This window comes from Anolis carolinensis, chromosome 5 (genome assembly GCF_035594765.1).
Source record: "Anolis carolinensis isolate JA03-04 chromosome 5, rAnoCar3.1.pri, whole genome shotgun sequence".
Classification (NCBI taxonomy): domain Eukaryota; kingdom Metazoa; phylum Chordata; class Lepidosauria; order Squamata; family Dactyloidae; genus Anolis; species Anolis carolinensis.
In genome coordinates this window covers 142,090,596-142,113,024 of record NC_085845.1, presented here as the reverse complement: position 1 = coordinate 142,113,024, position 22,429 = coordinate 142,090,596, and the positions used below count along the sequence as shown (strand labels likewise).

Genomic DNA, 22,429 nt, shown 5'->3' with positions numbered 1-22,429 from the left:
AACTTGTTTCTCCTGAGGAATAATTACAGGCCTAAGCCAAGAATTAGTCACTGGAATAGTGTTTAATGTCACACTCCCTAAAAATCCTAGAGCAAGCAAAATATGTGATGCAGCGCACAAAGGAATGTGCATAGTTACATTATGTTCACTGTGCCATAGGGATATTTTCATTCTCTCAAGATTTCAGATTTTCCTAAAAAACACTCAATTCAGATGGCAGCTGCAATGGCACCAGAACTTGCTCTCTCTGTTTCTGATTGTTTGTGGGAATAACAAACTTGTGTTGTCAAAGGCTTTCATGGCCATAATCACTGGGTTGCTGTGAGTTTTCCGAGCTGTATGGCCATGTTCTAGAAGCATTCTGCCCTGACGTTTCGCCCACATCACACTTGCCTTAAATAGACAAGTATTCTTTCTCCCACTCTGGACATTCCACAGATAAATAAACCCCACTTGCCTAGTTTCCAACAGACTTCACAACCTCTGAGGATGCCTAAAATAGATATGGGCGAAATGTCAGGAAAGAATGCTTTTGGAACATGTCCATACAGTCCAGAAAACTCACAACAACCCAATAACGAACTTGTTGGAGTGTTATGTGGTTTCTGAATATGCCAGTCATAGATGCAAGCAAAACCTCAGCATATAGCCCGAAAACCACACAACACCCCAGTGATTCCAGTCATGAACGCCTTCAACAATACAACAAACTTGTTGTTCACTAATCAAGCATTAATGGCTCTTTGATGGTTTCTTGGGTACATCTTGTCTGAAGAATTCATGCAGTTTGACACTATGGGCCATGGGGAGAAGTCAGCTATCTTCAAAATGGAATTGATAAGGCCCACTAAGGGTGCATCTACACTGTAGAATTAGTGAAGTCTGACATCACTTTAACTGCCATGACCGAATGTTCTGAAATCCTGGTAACTGTAGTATGGTGAGGCACTAGCACTCTTTGGCAGAGAAGGATAAAACTAGAATTTTCACAATAAAACATTGAGCAATGGCAGTGAAAGTGGTGCCTAATGGCATTAATTCTACAGTGTGGATGCTTCCTGGAGAGAGTGGAGGTTTTTTTCTTTTATGCTCATCATTTGTATCTAGCTAGTCTTCCTTGAGTTTACCATTTTGGTCACCTGGGCTCCAAAGGTTATAAACAACAGTGTTGTCTAGTAGATATAGCAACATAAATATTCCTTTAGAAATAGTTTAAAGTTTAGAGTATCAGGTCTACACGTTACACTTTAAATGAATAATTATGCATGTTTTAAATTAGCTTATGCAATAATACTTTGGTTATTTCCAGTTTAGTTACAATCTATAACATTGCTTTTTTTTTCTTAGCAGCAGCAGTTTTCATACATATAAGGCATATGGTTCTTGTAGTACATTTTAGCATTATATGCTATAATGCATGTAAATCTAACTTCTTAGAAAATATGATCCAGATACTTTTCAGCATTGTGTAACATTTCCAATATATTACATTATATCAGAATAGATATAATGTTTCTTCCAGAAAGTATTTATGACTCTGTGCAGAAAATATTTCTAACGCTTTCTGCAAATCAGCATTTCAGGCAGAGTATTACAGATCAATATACCCAACAAACAACACAGAAGACGGCTTCTTCCAGCATGTTTGCCCAAGGTCTAACCAGCTGTTAACTGCTGCAGTCTAATAGCTGTTTTATAGCTGTTAAAGACATTTACCTCTTCTTTACTCAGTGACACATTGGAACCATTGATCGTCAAACTAGCCTGGTTTAAGAAGTTCAAAATATCTAGCTGGGCTTCCTTCTCAGACTTCCAGTTACCCTTATATAGTTTTTCCTTTACCTTTTTCAAGAGGGCAAGCTGTGCGAGTTGGCTGGATTATCTCTTCATCTGGATTTGTTTTACCTAGTTATGCTTTTGAACATTAAGTTATGTTTGTTTTTATTCACCTTAATTTGCTTTCAATTACTATATTTCAATATTGATCTCAAGTCAATACAGAGTTTATGATATGGTATAGGGTAGGGTGTAGTAGTTAAGTCTATTTTTAACAGTAATTCTCAAGCAACTAAAAATTTCACTAATCTAGCATGAGTGCCAGTTTAACTGAGAGTCTACTGTATTATTATTTCTCCATTTGAAAGACAATTTGAATACTGGTTTTATTTGATGATTTACTCTTCTACTTTACCATTCAATAAAGCTTGAGTAGAACTTAAAACCATATAAAATAATAAACAATATAGGAAGAGGGAGGACTTAAAAGGGGATAGCTTAACCTCCAGTTTGCTAGTAAAACTGAATTACTGTGTTGCTAAATGATGTATGTCTTAAAGGTTTGTCATCAACATTATATGTTTGAAAAGCTCTGTTTTAGAAATAAATTCTAAAAGAAAAACACACAGATTTTTCCTGGGTTGAGAATTTCCCATGAAAATAAGGTTTCAGGCAGGTCATTGCTTCTTAGAATTGAATTGTGAAAGTTTCAAGGTTTCACACATACCAGGTTTTTGTTACGCTGCTGTTTTCATCTGTCATACTTTGGATCAGAGCAAGGTAATTATTATACAAAAGCGAAAACATGAGATAAAGAAGCTTTATAACAAGGAATGACACACAGTATGCAATAATTATTTCCAAGCAGTTGTCATCAGGTTGAGAAATCTATGTACTAAGTAGTTGTATACAACAGATTCATTAGCATGACCTCAGCCTCTTACATCATGTATATATTACTCAGTATAATCTCATAGCAACCACAGAGATTGTTTATGTGGTAGAAATAACAGAAATATATTCTATTCTTAGTTGCATCCAGTGAACTGAAATAGCTAAAAATAGAAACTGAGTGTCAATCAACATGCTTTACAGACCATCAAAAATGCCAGGGATAATATACATAGTGAATTTTAGAAGCCAATGTGATATTATTAACAGTAATCGTATTTGCACTATTTTATTTAGTGTATCGATTCCAAATGGAAAACTATAAAACATATTAGGAACCCAACAAGTATAAACACTGATAAATACCAAAGTACTTAAGGCCTCTAAATAATGTTCTGGGAAACTATTCCTATGTTGAATGTCTTGGCTTCTCGTTGACATAAAATGAAAACCTTTTCATTAGTAAATTATTTTAGAATACAAGGCAGCAATTAGGAGAAGGGGGTATGGTATAGATTTATAGTATGCTAAACAAGGATGTAAAATTAGAAAAAGTTTTCAACTTCCCTCATAACCTACAAAATTGAAATGATCCACTGAATTTGATTGACAGTCAATTTTGGACAGGAAAATAGAATACTTTTTCAAATAATGCATTATTACAGTTAAGGAATTCACAATTACCGACCACAAGAGTAAGAAATGTAAGGACTATGAGTTCAGCAATTAATAATTAAACCAGAAAGCTACAGAAAGATCTTTAAAGGGATGGTAAAATGTATTAATCAATTTATATCATCCGTGTGTATGCCTTTGTGCAAGAAGCCAGCTACCACTATATTTAGTGAAGATTTGTTGGTGGCCACTAGATTAGATGGCATTAAAAAGAGATTAGGCAAATTCACAACTGATACAAATAGCTGTAAAGAATAAGAGTGAATTTTACTTTCAATTGTGAATAGAGAAGCAATTCTAAATAAGGAAGGGCTATCACTTTCAGATTTTAAATTCCAGTAAACAAGAGACTGATGGTAGAATTAATGAAATTTGACTACTCTTTACCTGCCATAGCTCAATTCTATGGAATCCTGGGATTTGTAGTTTTTGATGTCTTTATCCTTCTCTGGCAAATGAATGCTAGTGCCTCACTAGACTACAACTCACAGCGTTCCACAGCATTGAGCTACAGCAGTTAAAGAGGTGTCAAAGTGCATTAATCTGACTGTGTATATGTATCACTTGGTTTAATCTAGTCAGACTCTTCAGTATGGATAGGTGTCTTTTCCATAGAGAAAAGTCATGCTATTATAAAAACTGAACATAGCTAAGGTCCAACTCTATGAAAGCTGATATTTTTCTTGTTACAGGTGCTTTCATTCAGATTGTAGCCATAAAACAGATTCATGGATTAGGATTTCGCAGTAAAAGTTCTACTATCGCAAAGGTCATGGTAACAGGTTGAGTATCCCTTATCCAAAATGTTTGGGACCAGAAATTTTGGATTTTTATTTTTGGATTTTGGAATACCTGCATGTGCATATATGTACATAATAAAACAGGACCCAAGTCTAAACACAAGATTCATTTAGGTTTCACATATATTTATACACATAGCCTGAAAGTAACTTTATATACAATATAATTTTGCACATGGAACAATGTGTGTGTACATTGAAGCATCAGAAAGCAAAGGTGTCACTCTGTTAGACACCTACATTGACAGTTTTGGTGTGTCTGAGATTTTGGAATTCTGGATAAAGAGTACTCAGCCTGTCATAATAATATAAACTCCAGAATCCCGGAGCTGTAGAATTCATGCTGTCTGACACCACTTTGAAAGCAACTGTGTCTTAGTATAAGATTCGTTTAGGCTTCACATACACTTTATACACACAGTCTGAAGTAATTTTATACACAGTAGTTTGTGTACACTGAAACAACAGAAAGCTAAAGTGTTACTATCTTAGCCATTCATATAGACTATTTGGGTTTTAGAGTATTTTGATTTTCTACACAAGGGATTGCTCAACCTGTATTTAGAGAGAGATGACTCTATGGAACTATTTTTAATGAGCAGGTGAATCATCTACCTTATGCACGCCGAGACATTATTAATCGCTATTTGACTGTATCATTGTACTATCATATATACTGGGTGTTGCCAGTATATTGTGGCTCTCTTTCCTTCCTTCGTTTCCCTCATAACCTTCTCCCTCTTTCCTTTTGTCCCTTGCTTTCTCTCATACACCTTTTTTCTTTCTCTTCACTTCCCTTCTCCTTTCTTCTCTTCCTTTCTCTTCCCTCCTTTCATCTCCTCATATCTTTTCACTTTCCTTTCTCTTCCTTCTTTCCCTCCTCAAGTAGGCCCAGCCCAGCCCAGCATCTCCTCCTACCAGCCCACTTGAGCCCTAAGACCAACAAGAGAGGCCCTTCTCTTGGTCCCACCACCGTCACAAGCGCAGTTGGTGGGAATGAGAGAGGGGGCCTTTTCGGTGAGGGCCCCACGGCTCTGGAACTCCTTACCTAGAGGGGTGCAATCGGCCCCCTCCTCAATGACCTTTCAATCACAAATTAAAACCCTTTTGTGGCCTTCTTCGATTAATTATAATAGGCAACTGCCAGATAGCTGTTGGTAAAATTCACCTCTGAATGTTATATTGAACCTGGCAATGTTGTGGCACGGCCTTATGAAAACGAAGGTTTTTTTAGATCTTACTATAACTTGTTTTACGAATAACCTCAGTGGCCTGAGGTTGGTGAATGTTTTAATGGTATATGTTGTAATTTATTAATTTATTATATATGGTTCAGGTAATTGGGTTATCTGCTTTAGTTGGCTTATGCTTTTTGTTGAATGTGTATTTTATGTAAATTCTGTTTTTTAACCACTGTAAGCTGCTTTGAATCCCACCTATGGGAGATAAATGGGATATAAATAAATAAATAAATAAATAAATGTTTTCTTCATGCCAGGCTAAATGGAGCTGGACTGGATGGCCCTCTCTGGCTTCCCTTCCAACTCTTCCAACTTCCTATTGTTTTATATAATTACTGTTTATTTAGGGGCGATGGTCTTGTATTAATTTAATATGTTTGCTATACTTCATACTGATTTTGTTTTGTTTATTTTGTGTTTAATTTAACTTGGTTTATTGGTTATTATTCAAATACATTTTATTCAAAGCATGTGACAAACACATTTAACACATACAACCCACATTACAACCAAAGTTAAAATAAACAAGCTGTTAACAAGGGGTCAAGACCCAAATCCAGATCAAATATCTGCATCACCCCTATTGACTCCAAATATCCAGTTCTCAGCTGAGTTGCTTTAAATAGAAAAAGGGCCATTTTGTATCCTGGCCGGTCAATAAAAATGTAGTTTTAATATAATGGTTCCAATGCGTCTTTTTAGAATGTATGGTCAAAAATATTAGTTTCTATTTTTCTTATAGAAGTTACAACAGTACATGTGTGATATCTTCTATCTCTGATGCTCTAGATACAAAATTGTTTATTATATGCAACTTGGTTAACCTTCCATGTTCGACCATTGTATCCAACTAGTTCTGGTAAATACCCTCCGGAGGTATTTAGGCATTTCTATTTTTAGATATTGGGTTGTTTGAAAAGCATGTTTAAAATGACTTAGGAATTTCAATGAGTCAACTTTACTGAGGGTAGCAATGTCTTTCTGAGCTTCTATATCCAATATTCATTGTGCAATAAGTTTTGGATATAGTTCTTAGGAGATTTGAATGTAAGGTTGGAAGTCCACAACTCCTAATGTGTTTTATCAATTGAACTGGGCCAAGAGGTCTGATGTTGATTTTTTGTCTGCTCTAACAGGCAGTTTTGGTACCTTTAAAAAAACCTTTGTTTTTTTTAAAAAATACATAATTTATTGCTTATTTTGTACAGACTCAAGAGGTTTCTTGTTGCATTCATGCAACACACCTATATGTGCTGCGGTCAACACACAAACATGTGATGTACAGTTTGGAAAGTTTGGATGTTGATTTTTTGTGTACTCGAACAAGCACAATTTTGGTAGTCTGTCATTTACCATGGTTATTATTGTTTTAGTGTGTACCATTTTATGTTGTAAACCGTCCAAGTCCCTTCAGGGAGATGAGGAGGGATATAAATAAAGATTATTATTATTATTTCTACCATCCCTTCTTCATTCCTTTCCCTTTTTTCTTCTTTCCATTCATGCTTCACCTCATACAGGTCACCTCATCCACTTCACTGCCTTTCTGACCTGGTCACATGACAGAGGGTCACTTCACCTAGCCACAGCATTGCTCCTTACCTTCCCCTCTGTTCTGAGCCCAAATGGGGTAATTATTTAAAACCCAAACCCCTCAATTATTTTAAATTAGATAATGAAGGATATGTGTGCCAAGTTTGGTCCAGATCCACCAAGCCATGAAGGAGCCTTTGTGGTACAAACCAACAAAAATACATAGACACATACACAGTCTTTTATATATACAGATAGATCAGACATGGGCAAACTTGGGCCCTCCAGGTGCAAAACACCTGGAGGGCCCAAGTTTGCCCATGCCCGATATAAAGTGTGCATGTGTGTGTGTGTATATATATGTGTGTGTGTGTGTATGTATATGTATATAGACTCTCACTTATCCAAGCTAAGCGGGCCGGCAGAAGCTTGGATAAGCGAATATCTTTGATAATATGGAGGCATTAAGGAAAAGCCTATTAAACATCAAATTAGGTTATGATTTTACAAATTAAGCACTAAAACATCATGTTATACAACAAATTTGACAGAAAAAGTAGTTCAATACGCAGTAAGGTTATGTTGTAATTACTGTATTTATGAATTTAGCACCAAAATATCACGGCATATTGAAGACATTGACTACAAAAATGGCTTGGATAATCCAGAAGCTTGGATAAGTGAGACTCTACTGTATATATATGAAGGTAACGTGCGTATATAAAAGCTTCTAAAAAGTAACTCGTTACTTGACATGAATTTCTGGGCCGCCCTGAGAGCCCTTCTCCTGCTGCCGTCAGAGGAGGAGGTCGCCTGAGGACAAGGAGAGAGGCGAGGCACGCGACGTGAGGCCTTTGTGTACCGTAATGGCCTCCAGGCCGCAGACCACATTTCCCAGCATGCACCGCACCCTCAGCCGACTCCTATGTCTGGCGAGCGGAGCACCGAGGCATCTCAGGCGAGAACCACAGCGTCACTCGGCCCGCGAGGAGAAAAAACTACCAGCCCCACAATGCGTCGCGCGACTTCCCGCCCTTACGCCGGCGGGCCATTGGCGGCTTCGAAGCCCCGCCCCTATACGTCATCGTCCCCCACCCTTCCCGCCGCCAGACGGGCTATATAAGTCGCGTCAGCGGCCGCTCTCCGCCTTTAGTTCCTGGCGTCTGAGAGGAGAAAGATGTATCGTTTCCGTTCACGGGCCTCCACGGGGATTTCTGCCGCTGCTACAGCTTTGCCTATTATCGCTCGCCTGCCTCAATCACATCCGCTGCCTCGGTCCGGGAAGCCGGCCTCACAAAGACGTTTCTATAGTAAAAAGCGCTCCTGCTCGTCTATCGGCTGATTGTCACTGAGGCCCGAGCGAGGGGTTCTATACACAGGCCAGGCCGGAGGGAGACAAGGGCCGCGCCTCGGGGCCAGGAGTGCTAGGAGGAGCCGCGAGCGCGGGAGAGAGAGCGGACGCCGCCTGACAGGCCGACGCCGCCATGCCGAAATCGAAGCGGCGGGGAGGAGGGGGCAACCCGCGCGGGACAGCAGGTGAGGCCGCCCAGCGCGCATGCGCCTCCGCGCCACGGAGCACCCTGGGAGCTGTGGTGCTTCTGCGTGGCAGGGGTGGTGGTGTTGTGTTACGTGATGCGAGGAGCGGGTTTAGGACCTTCTTGTTTGTGTTTATTGCAATATATTGATAGATAATATAAAGCATAAAATATATATAAAGTAAGACATGTCTGTTGTGTATCTATATATACAGATATATAAAAGATATATAAAGATTCAAAAGTGGACTGTCTGGTCATATCATAGGCGAGGGTAATTTTGGGTTATTGTCCGGAAGCGTTCTTGATCAGCTGCATCCCACACCTGTCTCTTGATCTTTTAGATACAGTGGAGTCTCACTTATCCAACATTCGCTTAGCCAACGTTCTGGATTATCCAATGCATTTTTATAGTCGATGTTTTCAATAAATCGTGGTATTTTGGTGCTAAATTCTTAAATAAAGTAATTACTACATAGCATTATTTTGTATTGAACTACTTTTTCTGTCAAATTTGTTGTATAACATGATGTTTTGGTGCTTAATTTGTAAAATCAACCTAATTTGATGTTTAATAGGCTTTTCCTTAATCCCTCCTTATTATCCAACATATTTGCTTATCCAAGCTTCTGCCGGCCCGTTTAGCTTGGATAAGTGAGAGACTACTGTATATTGATTGATAGGCTGCTTTATCTTTCCAAAATGAAGACTCAAAGTGGCCCACAATCAAAAACATTACAACAGTGGTTCTTAACCTTCCTAATGCTGCGACCCCTTAATACAGTTCCATTTGGGAATTGTAGCTGCTGGAATTTATAGTTCACCTACAATCAAAGAGCATTTTTAACTCTACCAATGATGGAATTGAACAAAACTTGTCACACAGAATTCCCATGATCAACAGAAAATATTGGAAGGGTTTGGAGGGCCTACAACTCCCAGAAATCCCAGCCAGTTTACCAGCTGTTAGGATTTCTGGGAGTCGAAGGCCAAAACATCTTGGGGAGGGAAGGGGGCACAGGTTGAGAACTACTGAGGTAGAAATTTCCAACATAGAAAGTTGGTATCTTGCCACCAAATCAGAAGTAAAGCCAAGATTGGTGTGAAACCTTTTGGTTTAAAGCAATTTTCCAAGCTTTTCATGTCAGTAACTCACTTTTTAGATGTGTCAGTTTGCAATAAACTCATTTTTATAGCAAATTGGAGGTTAAAACAGCCCTTTATAAAAGATAGGGAGACATACTTATGAAATATAATGCGTGGTGGCACACCATATCTCATGAAGACCTTTCATTCGGTTTAAAAAAAAATACATAATGCCTATTTCACACAGACTCAGATTTCTAGTTGCATCTGTGCAACACGCTGTGGCCAACACACAAACTTGTGTTACAGTTTGGAAGGCTCTGATTCAAGGGGTCTTCTGATTTTAAATTCTAGTTTCTTTGGATATAATGGAAGCAGCCTGGGAAAGTGGACGGACAGGAATTTAAATCGGATACTCAACTAGAAGACATGATAGTGCTGAAAAAGTCACAACACTGAAACAGACACAATAATTCTTGGTGAGGGCACTGCATTGTTAACTGCTGCCAAGTTGAATTTGAGTTATGGCAAAACTAGGAATAAGAGACCTCCAGGTCACTGTATCACCAAGGTGTTACAGTCTTAAGACCATGACTTTCTTGACGGAGTCTCTCCATCTAAAATATTGTCTTTTTTCCTTTTGCCTTCCACTTTATTTATATTACTGCTTTTTATAGTGAATCATCTCTTTTGTGTTCCAACAGCGTTTGTCTCAATTTAGTCATCTTGACTTTTAGGGCAAAGTTGAAGCTTGATATGCTCTACAACTTATTTATTTTCTTTTAGTTCATTGTATCTGGAGTGGAGTTTCTCCAGTGCAAACAAGTTGCTTTTATTCCTACCACTTTTTTCAGTATCTTGATTTTACAAGGATATATATAATCATAGGCCCTAGGGCACACAAACCCTCCTTCTTGCCTTGGGATTTCCTGTGTAAGGTCAATAATCATAGTAAAATATATTTGTAACCTGTAATATGCTCATTCCAAGATGTCCTATACACAATGTGTGGTCATGAGAGCAGCATACAGTCTGAATGGGTCCTCCAACCCATTCAAGTTATCTCTGCCTTAGAGAGATGTTTTAACCTGGATCCATGTCAGGAAATTATGATGTTGCTGTTTGCCTTCATGTATATACTCTGGTTTATCTGCTGATTGTATAAATCTTTTGCCTTTCTCTACAATAATGCTCTACAAAACTGCTCAGAAATAATTGACAACTTACTGTACTAGCTGCTAGCTTTTTTACTCAGTAGCTCAAAAATAAGCAGTATAATGGAACATAATCTAAAGTTATCAACACAGTCCTCTGGTTCTGATAATTGGGAAGTGATTTTGGTGTTATAATGTGCCACAGAGAAAAATGAAACTCTGAAAAGTTGTGTATTCCAATCTATGCTTTCTAGACAATCTTGGGAACAATTCATCAGTAATCATTTAAAGAAACGTAATAAGACATTACTTGCTGGCATTGTTATTATACATAGTAGAAAATAAACCTTACAATGCAGTGCACATGTGGCAGGTCTTACCTGGTGATAATAGTTTGCTTTTTAAAATTTTCATTTTTTTTGCTATTGAATTTGATACTACTTGTTAATTATTTGTGCTACTCATTACCTTTGGATATTTGGGTAAGAGGGCCAGTTGCCACACATTAGCAATAATACTTAAGTGTTTATCGCCAACATCAGGAGGCAATATGGCAGTTTATTGATCATTGGAGAACAGAAGGGCACATTTGCGCTTGCATCTTGGTGGTGACCTTGTTGGTTATGTGGACAGTAATTAGTTTAGTTCATGAATTAAATTGATCTCACCCAACATAATCTGTTCTATTTGTTGAAAAGGCCAGACATAGATTAAAAGTCAAAGGATGCAAGATCCAATAAGCAGAACCAATGACTATGAAAGGATGTAGTGTATCAATCAAAAATCTGCTTAAACTCCTCCTTGCTTCAGCTGTATGCTGAATAGGAACATTTGTACATTTAAAACAAAGATGGTGAATTATTTTACCAGACTCTTGGTTAATCCTGGTTTATAGGAAATTCTAGTTTGCTTAATAAATAAAAAAGCCCACAAGTTTATTATTTTGCTAAAGTTTGGGGAAAGTCACATACTTTCACCCTCAGATGAAGCAAAGGCAAACCTGCTTGAAAAAATCTTGCCAAGGAACCCGAGTGATTGGTTTGCCTTAGGGTCACCACAAGCTCTAAATGACTTGATGTTGCCCAGTTATTTTTCAACCATAATTCCTGTTTGAAGTGAAAATGCATTCTGGTTTATTTCTGTTTCCAGGTGCACAAGATAATGAAGGGGGGATTGAATAATAGTTATACTTTGGTCAAGTTCTTTTTTACCATATGTTAAAATATGTTTTATCATATGTGTGATCACAGACTCTTTTTTGGCCATAAAAGTTCCTTCTGAATAACATGTTGCAAATGGTTGAGGACAGGTTTTCAGCAGTCTGGAGATGAGTGATAGGTTCCTGTTTCTAATGAGCCCCATTTGTCTCCTGCATATATATTGCTATGTCTTCTGTATAGCTTCTGCATGTTAGGATTCTGCAATTATGAACTAATAGAATCACTTTATTGAGAAGTGGGCTGATCCAGGTAAATTAATGCAGATTTTGTGGTTCACATAAATGTGTGTATCATCTGGATGCAGCCGGTGTATGTCTTCCTTCCTGTCTATAGTAGAGCCAGAACTCTATGGTTTAGTAGCAGAACGTTATGACAGTATATTAGACTTGAGTAAAATCAATCTATCAAAGCATTTCCCAGTGTTAACATGACCTAACCATATTTTTCTCAGGTGCTCAGCACAGAAATGTACAGCCTTTTAGTGATGAAGATGCATCTATTGAAACCATGAGCCACTGTAGTGGCTTCAGTGATCCTGCTAGCTTCACCGAGGAGGGTAAGTCAGCTGCTGAGTCTTTATTGAAAGACTGCTGCAGAAATGAAAGATCAATGCAGATTATTTTAATGTATCTTTCTTTGGCAAAAATAAATTGTGTTGTGACTCAAGTGTGCCCTAACATAAGGGCCATTTGTAGTTACAACATGGCTCTTGCTCTGTTTGCTGAACTCTAGGAGAATGGCAGATAAGATTTTTTTGCATTTTGGTGAGAATGTTCCACTTCATTTCAGGCCTGTCAGGCTTGGGTGAGAGAGTAGATAAGTGACTGCTATCTCACCCCAATAGCATTGCTTTATGTGTTTCCTAGCTTCATATTTACGAGATAGAAATTACCCCTGTTTTCCCAACATGTTACAGTTGACTAGAAACACTTCCATGGCTCACCTGTGCCTGACAGACTGATACCGTTGCTTCAGGGTCCAAAATCCTGTGTGATTTTGCCACCAAACTCAGTAGAGGGGGAATGTGGGTGGGGATGGATGACAGAATGAAAATGGACTAAAGAAAAAGAAAGATATTGAACAGATGGTGCTGTGGCGAGGAATCGTGTGGAGGAACGCAGGGAAAGAAATGAAAATATAGCTGGTGAAACAGGACTGTAGAAAGACCTGTGGGTGGAGAAACAGCTGAAAGGTGGAAGTGTAAGCATTGAATCACAGGGGAATGAGGGCATGATTGGGGAATAGATGGGTTTTGCAATATAGACAAAGAGGATGATTGAGGGAAGAATGCAAAAAGGGGCCTACAAGAATATGAGATATGTTATGAGATGCCTTATAATGCCTTCTAAATTTTCAATAAAACAAGTTGACAGTTTTATTAATAGAGCATTCTTATTTATAAAGCGTGGGAAATAGTATGTTCGAAGTTAAGGTTTTACCATGTGTTACTTGCCCTTGATTATGATTATGAAGGACTTGCTGCCTCTTCTCTTGAGAGTAATCATGTGGGTGTGAAGCATTGACTGCTTGTGCCTTAAACAGTGTATGACACCTTCAGCTAGCAATATTCCAACAGAACTTGCTTCCCATCTAATTGTAGAGATCAAACACTGTCTTCTTCGGGATTGCAGGAATAGTTAAATCAGATGTAGTTTAAAATATATCTATGTTTCAGATAGGGTAGGGTGAGGAAATGCCATTTAAATCACCAAGGATTATTATGTTTATTATGTTTATACCACGCTTTTCTCTCCAACAAGGACACTCAAAGTGGCTGACACAGTCATCACTTGTATAGCTCTGTTAAAGCCACACATAAAAGTCCATTGCTTTTGTTAGTTACAGGGTAGTTACTTTTTGCTGTCAATAAAAATGTTCATGGGATAGTGTTACAACTTGGCATCAGTTCATGGGAAGGGACAGTAGGCTCCTGTACTTCTAGAATTTTTCCGTCTCTTTCCTATGGTGAAGCTACAGTAGAATACATTTATAACTATCAAAATACTACTCCAAATCACCTCCCACAATGGTGAAAAACAGAGCAGAGCAGCTTGTAAAGAGTTGACCAGGCAGATTTAGAACCAAAATTAACGTGATTAAATCAAAGGCAGATGATTTCCACAAGACTCACAACAGCTAGTAGTGAGTTTCTCTAGATTAACATTTCTGGTCGTTATATTATTATGTATGACTAGGGGCTGAAGTTGATGAAGAAGCAACCCAAGAAGACATTGAGTACAAGCTGAAGGGATTCATTGACCTTACATTGGACAAGAGGTATGGGTGGCCTGAGAACTTAAGGGGTTTTCAAAATGTGTCTTGGAACTCATTGTGTATTAGGGACAAAATACTTCCACAATTAGTGTTTCTGTACTACATGGCACTACTACTGCCTTTAAAAACTTAAGGGAAAAGTTCTTTGCTATGTTTGTGGCAGTAATTGACAGTATTGTGCAGGTGCTCAATTCAAAGATGTATTGGGCAACTAATTCTCTTTCAATATATTTACTTTTGATTACCATGTCTTCCTCTTTTGCTGGATATATTGGATTAGAAGTCTCCCCATTTATCACGGAAATTGAAAAGACTGAGGGAGGAATATACAATTTAGAAAGTGGTCATCTCCTTTTAGTGGCCACTGGAAACATTAAGAAATCAATAGAATGACATTGGATATGTCACAACTGTCACATATCCAAGTTGAATGGGATATTATTATTAAATGTTCTTATTCAAAAAGTGATGGTAAACGTGGTTTTCAAGTGCAGTGGGAATTCAGCTCTTATCAACCTAGTAATTGAACTAGCTACTCGAGCATAATTCAGAGTTCTGTCTTTAGCCTATAAAGCCCTAAACGGTCCTGGCCCAGCTTACTTGTCCGAACATATCTCCCTCTGAACCATCTCAGAGTTTAAGATCATCTGGAGAGGCCCTGCTCTCGGCTCCGCCTTCTTCGTAGGTGCGATTGGTAGAGACGAGAAACAAAGCCTTTCCGGTGGTGGCCCCTCGGCTATGGAACTTCCCAGAGAGATTCGATCAGCTCCCTCCTTCCTGAACTTCCGCAAAAAAGACGTGGCTCTTTGACCAAGCTTTTGAAAATGTAGTGCAATAATTAATACAAAAGATGTGTAACTGACTTATGGAATGGCCCTGGACTACGCCTATGGATCACGTAATTTAACTTGTTGTATGGATTCAATTGCTTTTAATTGTTTTAATGGTGCAGTTGTTTATATTGTACAATCTTTTTAAAGGCTTTGCCTATGTTGTGAAGCTGCCTTGAGTCCCCTCCGGGGTTGAGAAAGGCGGGATAAAAGAGCCATAAATTAATAATAAATAAGTAATTGTTTTATTTGGGACTGATGGGAGTTGCAATCCCAGAACATCTGGCTAGGCAGAGTTCCTTACCCCTCCCACAACTGTTCTGTAACACTAGTTTACTAGGTTCAAAATAGGTAACAGTGACTCTAAACCAACATTTCTTAAAAAAAATAACTAGTCTGGAAGCGTGGCATCATTTTCAACAGACCATTAACAAGGAATTGTTCCACGTTTTTTTTCCTAATAGTGCGAAGACAAGGCAGTCAGCTCTTGAAGGTCTTAAAAATGCCATGACCTCAAAAATACTCTATGAGTTCATCCTGGAAAGGAGAATGACACTAACAGATAGCATTGAACGCTGTATTAAGAAAGGTAAACCCAGCTATAGCTTTCTTCAAAGGTCATTTATCTTATTGTCAAGATTAATTCCTTCCAGATACAGTTTTATAGCAAGCTTTTATTGGCTGTCTTTGTAGGCAAGAGCGATGAGCAGCGTGCAGCAGCGGGATTGGCTTGCTTACTTTGTGTGCAGCTCGGGTCAGGAATTGAAAGCGAAGAAGTCTTCAAAACCCTTGCACCAATTCTGAAGAAGATACTTAGTGATGGGTCAGCTAGTGTACAAGCAAGGCAAGCTGTAAGTATAGGAAGAATATCTGACTGTATAAGAAAAGGTTCTGATAGATGTTATTTGTCCTTGTAATTGAAGCTAAGTAGTCAAATGTTTCAGCTGTGAACTGATTCCATATTTTTGGACGGACTGACTTTGCATAATCTCCTGTGGTCTAAAATAGAGAAGAAACATGCCTACTTTGTCACTGTTTGACTATAGCTATTGGCTGCAAAAAAAGTATAAATTGATATCAAAATTCTTGTCCTTCCCTGGTAAACAAATCATGCAGATATTGGAGTGAGACAGCCAGTAGGCAGAGAGCACTAGGAAATTTGGAGTTTCCTGAAGTACATTAAATAACATTACTGGTTTACTAGTGTTACTCTTACTAATATTGTTATAAGTGACTATCTGTATTATTATTTGCCACAATCTGTAAATAACCTTTTGTTGCTGGTGAAATCATTTGATATTGGTGTGGTCAGGCAGGACATGCTCAAACTGTTAATTAAAAGAAAGTCTTATCAGGAACGTTGCTATTGCTAAGCATATTGACTTTTCCAAATGTAAAAGGTGGTTGAATATGAGGTGACTGGACTTAAGCCAATGCCAATTAGACTTAAGTCAATAGAACTGAAGCAGCTGCGTTGGCCAATAGAAGTTGGCGAATCACTGAGTATAAAAGGTTAAGTAAATGCTAATAAACCAAAGATCAAACATCCTAACTTGCTTTTTTCCTTCCTTTTAACTCAGTGTGCCACCTGTTTAGGAGTCTGTTGCTTTATTGCCACTGATGACATCACGGTAAGGAAGGTTTTCTGATTAATTATTCCTGCTTAATGATTGGTTCAAGTGAATCTGCTTAGCACCTTACTTAGGCTGTTGTTTTTAAAACCAGGAGTTATATTCAACGATGGAATGCCTGGAGAATATCTTCACAAAATCTTATCAGAAGGAGAGAAATTCAAGCGGCATTTCAAGCACCCAGAACACAGTTCTTCACATCAGTTCTCTATTGGCCTGGACCCTTTTGTTGACCATTTGTCCAATGAATGAAGTGAAGAAAAAACTTGAAATGTAAGCATTCTGTCCCATAGAGAATTACTTGAGAACAGTAATAGGAAAGACCAAATATCACCCAGCCCCCCAGGTTTTTTTTTTTTTTTAAGGTGGAGGGGTCTTGTAATTTTGCAATGGTGGGTAAAATATTCTAGTTGTGAGTGCCATTTTCTCTGGAGTGTATTGAAAGTATTTGGAACTCAACATACCCTGTGAAATCATGCCTTTACTGTAATATACTCAAAAAGCATCCATCCCCTTCTGCCTCTTTGAGTCCCCGAAAAAGTAGATCTAAAATTTCAGAGGCCCAATGTTGCATTCTGTAAAATATGTCTGTCTTTATGGATAAGTAAGATGCCTCTCCTTTTCTCCTAGGCACTTACATAAATTTCCTGTCCTGCTCTCTTGTGATGATGTAAACATGAGGATTGCTGCAGGAGAAACATTGGCTCTTCTGTTTGAACTGGCAAGAGAAACAGATGCAGTAAGTCCAAAAGAGCAGAATGTTGAAAAATGAAGGTGGCACATTCTTTGTCTTGATTTTTACAACCTATATCTCATTCTGATGGAGCAATATAGTGTGTGTAAATAACCATCCACACAGTATACTAGCCTGAAATATTACTACCCTGTTACCTTTATACCATTATACACTATAATGTTATTTTTCAATATGCTGTTGGGTTAATCATATGCCAACGGTGATAGTACAGGCAATCCCAGAGTTACAAATATCTGACTTATAAACTACTCTTAGTTCAGAATGAGGATGAGACAACAGAAAGTGAGACAAATCTTCCCCTCAGAAGAGAAATTCACTCCCGGAAGAGTTATTGGGGGAAACTATCTCAGCTGAAGTTTTAGCACGATTCCTTGTTTCTACAAATCACATTTTTCAAAATCCAATTATCACAAGGACAGAAAGTGAGGTGAAATATTCTGAACAGGGGCACAGGCAGCAAAACAAACATCACAGGGGTGTTAACCCTTCCCAATGCTATCCAAAGCTAGAAAATACATATTTTTGGCTGGAGTTGTACTTAAAAATGTACCTGTTCTGACTTGCAAACAAATTCAACTTAAGAACAAACCTGCGGAACTTATCTTGTTCATAACTTAGGAGCTGCCTGAGTTGTAAACTTGAGGTACTTCAGGGATTTATACCGTAAGACAGCTTTCACTTGGTTGGTTTGAATTGCTTCTGAACTCATTTGCTTTATGGGTTTTTTTTAATATTCCTTCATTAATGTATTTTACTGTTTCCTTTGACAGTGTGGAAGAATAGTATCAACTTACCTGGGTGCCTGTCTTGGGAAGGCAGCCAGAAAAACCTTTGGCAACATAAGATTACAGAATGAGCCAAGGATCTGTTCTGATTCACATGATAGAATCATTTCCTGCAGTTTGATTTTGAGCTTTTGAAATTTAGTTTTAGGGGGAAAAATGCTGGACTTCGATGCACTTAATCCGTTGCCAGATTTTGTATTGACCCCATTAACTTTAATTTCTTCATTCTTACTCAAACTGCAAGCTGTTCTTCGGCCTGTTTATTGTTTCAGTGACTGACTGCGTGCGTACAACTATCCCTAGTATTCATAGGAATGGATGGTGTTACGTTACACATGCTTATGGGATAAATAACTTATGTTGGCTGAGTTTACATCAGAGGAGAAAATGGGACAGAGGGAAGAGAAGGGAACATTCAGATATTAAACATCATCATAGAAACAGTGATAATAAATAGTTTGGAAGTTGAAAATAATCTAGTTTTTACAGTTACAAACGAAGTGAATGCTATTTTCAGAGGATTTTTTGCTACTTTTCAAGTAGCAAAACAGTTGAAACTGATGGCTGATCACTCACATATATTATTATGCTGTGCCAATAGTTGTTACTCCAAGGTTCTGCAAAGGAATGAACAAGTTTGTATTTCAGAAAGGATCACTCAAAAGTTCCTTAAAGTTCCTTGATTTCCAAATTGTGATAGACTTGATCACCCAGTTTGTATAATAATGGCCTATGCTGCTCCTTTCAACGTTTTGACCAAAATGTATGGGTTTATGAAATATTCAACTTCAGCATTGTGGGGGTATCTGAAACTTGAGTCTTCAAAAGCAGCATCATGAACAAATGTTTCTTTTTCTTTGACAAGGATTTCTTTTATGAAGATATGGAGGTCCTGACCCAGAAATTGAAGGCTCTGGCTACAGATGGGAATAAGCACCGGGCAAAAGTGGACAAAAGGAAACAGCGATCTGTCTTTAGAGATGTTTTGCGAGCGGTAGAGGTAAGCAGTTAAGAGAGAAACAATGTCCAGTGAACCTGTGGTGTCCTCTGGGATTCGGTTCCAGAATCTGTGCATGTTCAAGTCTTATCACATACTTGGTATTTTATGCCATAAACATGACAAAATTTATTTTTGGAATTACGTTTTCGAGCTGTGGGTGGTTGAGTCCGTGAATAAGGAAGATCAACTAATTAAGACTTTCAACAAATAGTTTTATTAGCAGTGCAAGTCAATTGGGGGTGGGGTTTCAAGTCTTCACTAGAGGTTTATGCAGGCAGCTGTTAAAAAGGCAAACCTGTTCTAAACGTGAAATGAGTAAGAATCAAGTCGTGATTGCTTTGCCTAAAGAAAAGCACAGATACTGAATTTTAGAGTGTTCTTCGTTTTAATCTTACATGCACAATGTTTACCGGCTCTTTAAAAATAGGAGGAAAGATGTTAACAATTGTCAGTCTGGGTCAGTGGTTCTCCACCTGGGGTCCCCAGGTGTTTTGGTCTACAACTCCCAGAAATCCCAGTCGGTTTATGATCTGTAAGGGGTTTCTGGGAGTTGAAGGCCAAAACACCCGGGGACCTACAGGTTGAGAACCACTGCTCTAGGTGATGTTTTCTTCAACAGGCTTTCCCAGTCTTTGGTCATGGCTGGAGAATATTGTGGTTTGCTCTTCCTAATTGACTATTGTTTGCCTTTACAATATGATTTATCATTTTAAAATCTCACTCAGCATTGATTGTATCTTGTTTGTTTTTCAGGAACATGATTTTCCTACAGAGACAGTCAAATTTGGACCAGAGCGCATGTACATCGACTGCTGGGTTAAAAAACAAACGTACGATGCTTTCAAGGAAATCTTAGGGTCAGGGATGCAATACCACTTGCAGGTAAGTTGTCGAGCCAAAGCATTTTCCTTTACTAATTAACACAGCTCTTTTCTTTCTTTTTTCAAAAAGACAATTCACTGTAGAAAAAGGAGCTGGAGACCACTTGGTTTTATTTATTGTGTATCAAAATCATTGCATAAATAAGTATAAAACTGATAAAAACAGAGGGAACACAAGTGGTTAAATAATTTTTGACCAAAAACTGGCAATAGCGACTACATTGTCTGTAGCTTTTTCACCACTTGGTAATATAATGCTTCCATTTTAGTAGGGTATACCTACATTTTTATCTGTAGAAACAAGTTCAGGGCTATGCCTCCAGTTGGGAGTCTATGAAATTATTTGTTAAATAAGACTCATTGAATACTATTGTATCCTGTACAGTCCAACGAACTCCTCCGGAATGTGTTTGAACTTGGGCCACCACTGATGCTTGATGAAGCAGCTCTTAAAACCATGAAGATACCCCGTTTTGAAAGGGTATGTTGGTTACCTTTACTTGAAGCTGAATTACCAGGGTTTTTTTCCTGCTAAATGTTGCTTCTGCCTCATGTTTTTTTAGGGCAGTGGTTCTCAACCTGGGGTCCCCAGATGTTTTTGGCCTACAACTCCCAGAAATCCTAACAGCTGGTAAACTGGCTAGGATTCCTGGGAGTTTTAGGCCAAAAACATCTGGGGACCCCAGGTTTTGAACCATTGTTTTAGAGGCACTTAACGATCTGTTGGCAAAAGCAGAAATTAAACAGGACCTGTACAAATTGTTTTTGCTTTACTTCTCACACAGGCTAGGGGTTAGCTAAGTAACACAATAAAAGTTATGTGGCTATTTTGGATCACTGTTGCCAAATGTGGGTTTCCCTCCCAAAATGTGGTAGATGAATTTAGGCTCGTTGGGGGGGAAAACATTAGGAGTGCATTGGGCATGCAAACAAGCTGGAAAAGGAGGGTAATTTGAAAACTTTCTAAACTTATGTTTTCTAAATACTTCCCTGGCCAGTTTTTGTAATGTTTTTGATCACTTTTTGGAGCTTCTCAAAGATTTAAGCTTATGAAAGAATATTTCACTGTGAAACCCATTAACTGTGCATAAATATGTCAAAAATAACAAATATGTTTTGTTTAACACAACTTCTTTTGTTCTGTCCTTTTTCCTACTTTGGGAACAGGATATTGGCCTTAAAAAGGAATTCGAATCGATCTAGCTGGACTTTTACAGTCCTTTAGTGATACATTCTGTTGCCTTGTAAGACTGGAAGACTGTATGACATCCAGAGTTAATACATGAGAGACTAGCATTGGCTTAGCTATATTAAGTTGTGTCATTGCTGTTTCTCTCTTTCATTTACAGCATCTGTACAACTCTGCGGCATTCAAGGCTCGGACAAAAGCTCGAAGCAAATGTCGTGACAAAAGGGCAGATGTGGGCGAAGTGTTCTAGAGCAATTATTGAAGATTGTTAGCTTTGGTTAAAATCCAGTTCCTGTTTAGTATAATGAACTTCAGTGTTTATAATGAAATGAGGCTTTTTTAACTGTTTGACTTTGTACCTTTTAGGTATATTCTTGTGCATATTTAGATTAATTGATGTAACATATGTGGAAATGTAATGTGTGTAGGTTAAAATGTAGAAAGGTGGGAGGGAAGCTTCTGACACTTTAAAATTGGCTCTTGAATCTGGCATAATTCTTCCATCACTATTAGTTACATGGTGCTGAGGCCTGTTTTGATTCTGCTCTTTGTTTTAGCAAACTAAAGAACTAGATACTGCATTCTCAGAAGAATACTCTGCAGGGCAAAACAAGCCTCCAAACAAGCTGCTATTTTTTTTAGTCAACAGAGCATTTTTAAAATATAAAATTGTCATGGTATACCACATGAGGGGACCTTGAAGCTCAGCCTGTATTTACGGTGAAGTAGCACAAATGTTAAAGGAAAAGTTACACATTGTATGCCAAAACCTGGATAATAAAGCTTGTTATCACTGAAAGCTGCTTTTTGTGTACACTGTCTGAAATGGGTTGTGTCAAAGAATATGCATTTTGACCTTGGAAATCCCAATATACTAAGCAGGTCTGCCTGTGATGGTCAGATAAGGTTTCAGGACTTTACCCTTGTTTTTTATATTAAAAGGTCTTTAAAGCCCATTCTACACTGCCCTATATCCCAGGATCTGATCCCAGATTTCTGCTTTAAACTGGATTATATGAGTATCCATTGCCAGATAGTCTGGAATAAGAACATAATCTGAGATCAGATCCTGGGATATAGGGACATTGTGGAAGGGGCCTAAGATACTATTCACCCCTTTTTGGTTGGTCAGGAATAAATATGAATATATATTGCCTCATGCTTATTTCCA

General features: G+C 38.2%; 1 protein-coding gene and 1 long non-coding RNA gene across 2 annotated transcripts in view; one reads left to right on the top strand and one right to left on the bottom strand.

Annotated features, from left to right (window-relative positions):
* Positions 1 to 7,922, bottom strand: part of LOC103278910 (uncharacterized) — a 30,904-nt gene extending 22,982 nt beyond the window's left edge. Inside the window, exon 1 of the long non-coding RNA XR_506413.3 lies at positions 7,666 to 7,922. This is a non-coding gene — a long non-coding RNA (uncharacterized LOC103278910). The remainder of the gene's footprint in view (positions 1 to 7,665) is intronic.
* Positions 7,923 to 8,253: 331 nt separating this feature from the next.
* On the top strand, positions 8,254 to 22,057 carry ifrd1 (interferon related developmental regulator 1). The gene is made up of 12 exons (XM_016993856.2): positions 8,254 to 8,452; positions 12,363 to 12,467; positions 14,107 to 14,188; positions 15,480 to 15,604; positions 15,709 to 15,866; positions 16,596 to 16,646; positions 16,741 to 16,919; positions 17,277 to 17,385; positions 19,054 to 19,188; positions 19,942 to 20,070; positions 20,455 to 20,550; positions 21,419 to 22,057. Exons 1-12 carry the CDS (start codon positions 8,401 to 8,403, stop codon positions 21,506 to 21,508), a joined length of 1,311 nt encoding a protein of 436 aa, XP_016849345.2. The 5' UTR covers positions 8,254 to 8,400; the 3' UTR covers positions 21,509 to 22,057.
* The last annotated feature ends 372 nt before the right edge of the window (positions 22,058 to 22,429 follow it).

Excerpts from the sequence above, each read along its gene's own strand:
- ifrd1 (XM_016993856.2), top strand. The coding sequence starts at position 8,401 with ATGCCGAAATCGAAGCGGCGGGGAGGAGGGGGCAACCCGCGCGGGACA. Across the intron at positions 15,867-16,595 it reads GTGTACAAGCAAGGCAAGCT|TGTGCCACCTGTTTAGGAGT; the intron begins GTAAGTATAGGA and ends CTTTTAACTCAG. Across the intron at positions 16,920-17,276 it reads GTGAAGAAAAAACTTGAAAT|GCACTTACATAAATTTCCTG; the intron begins GTAAGCATTCTG and ends CTTTTCTCCTAG.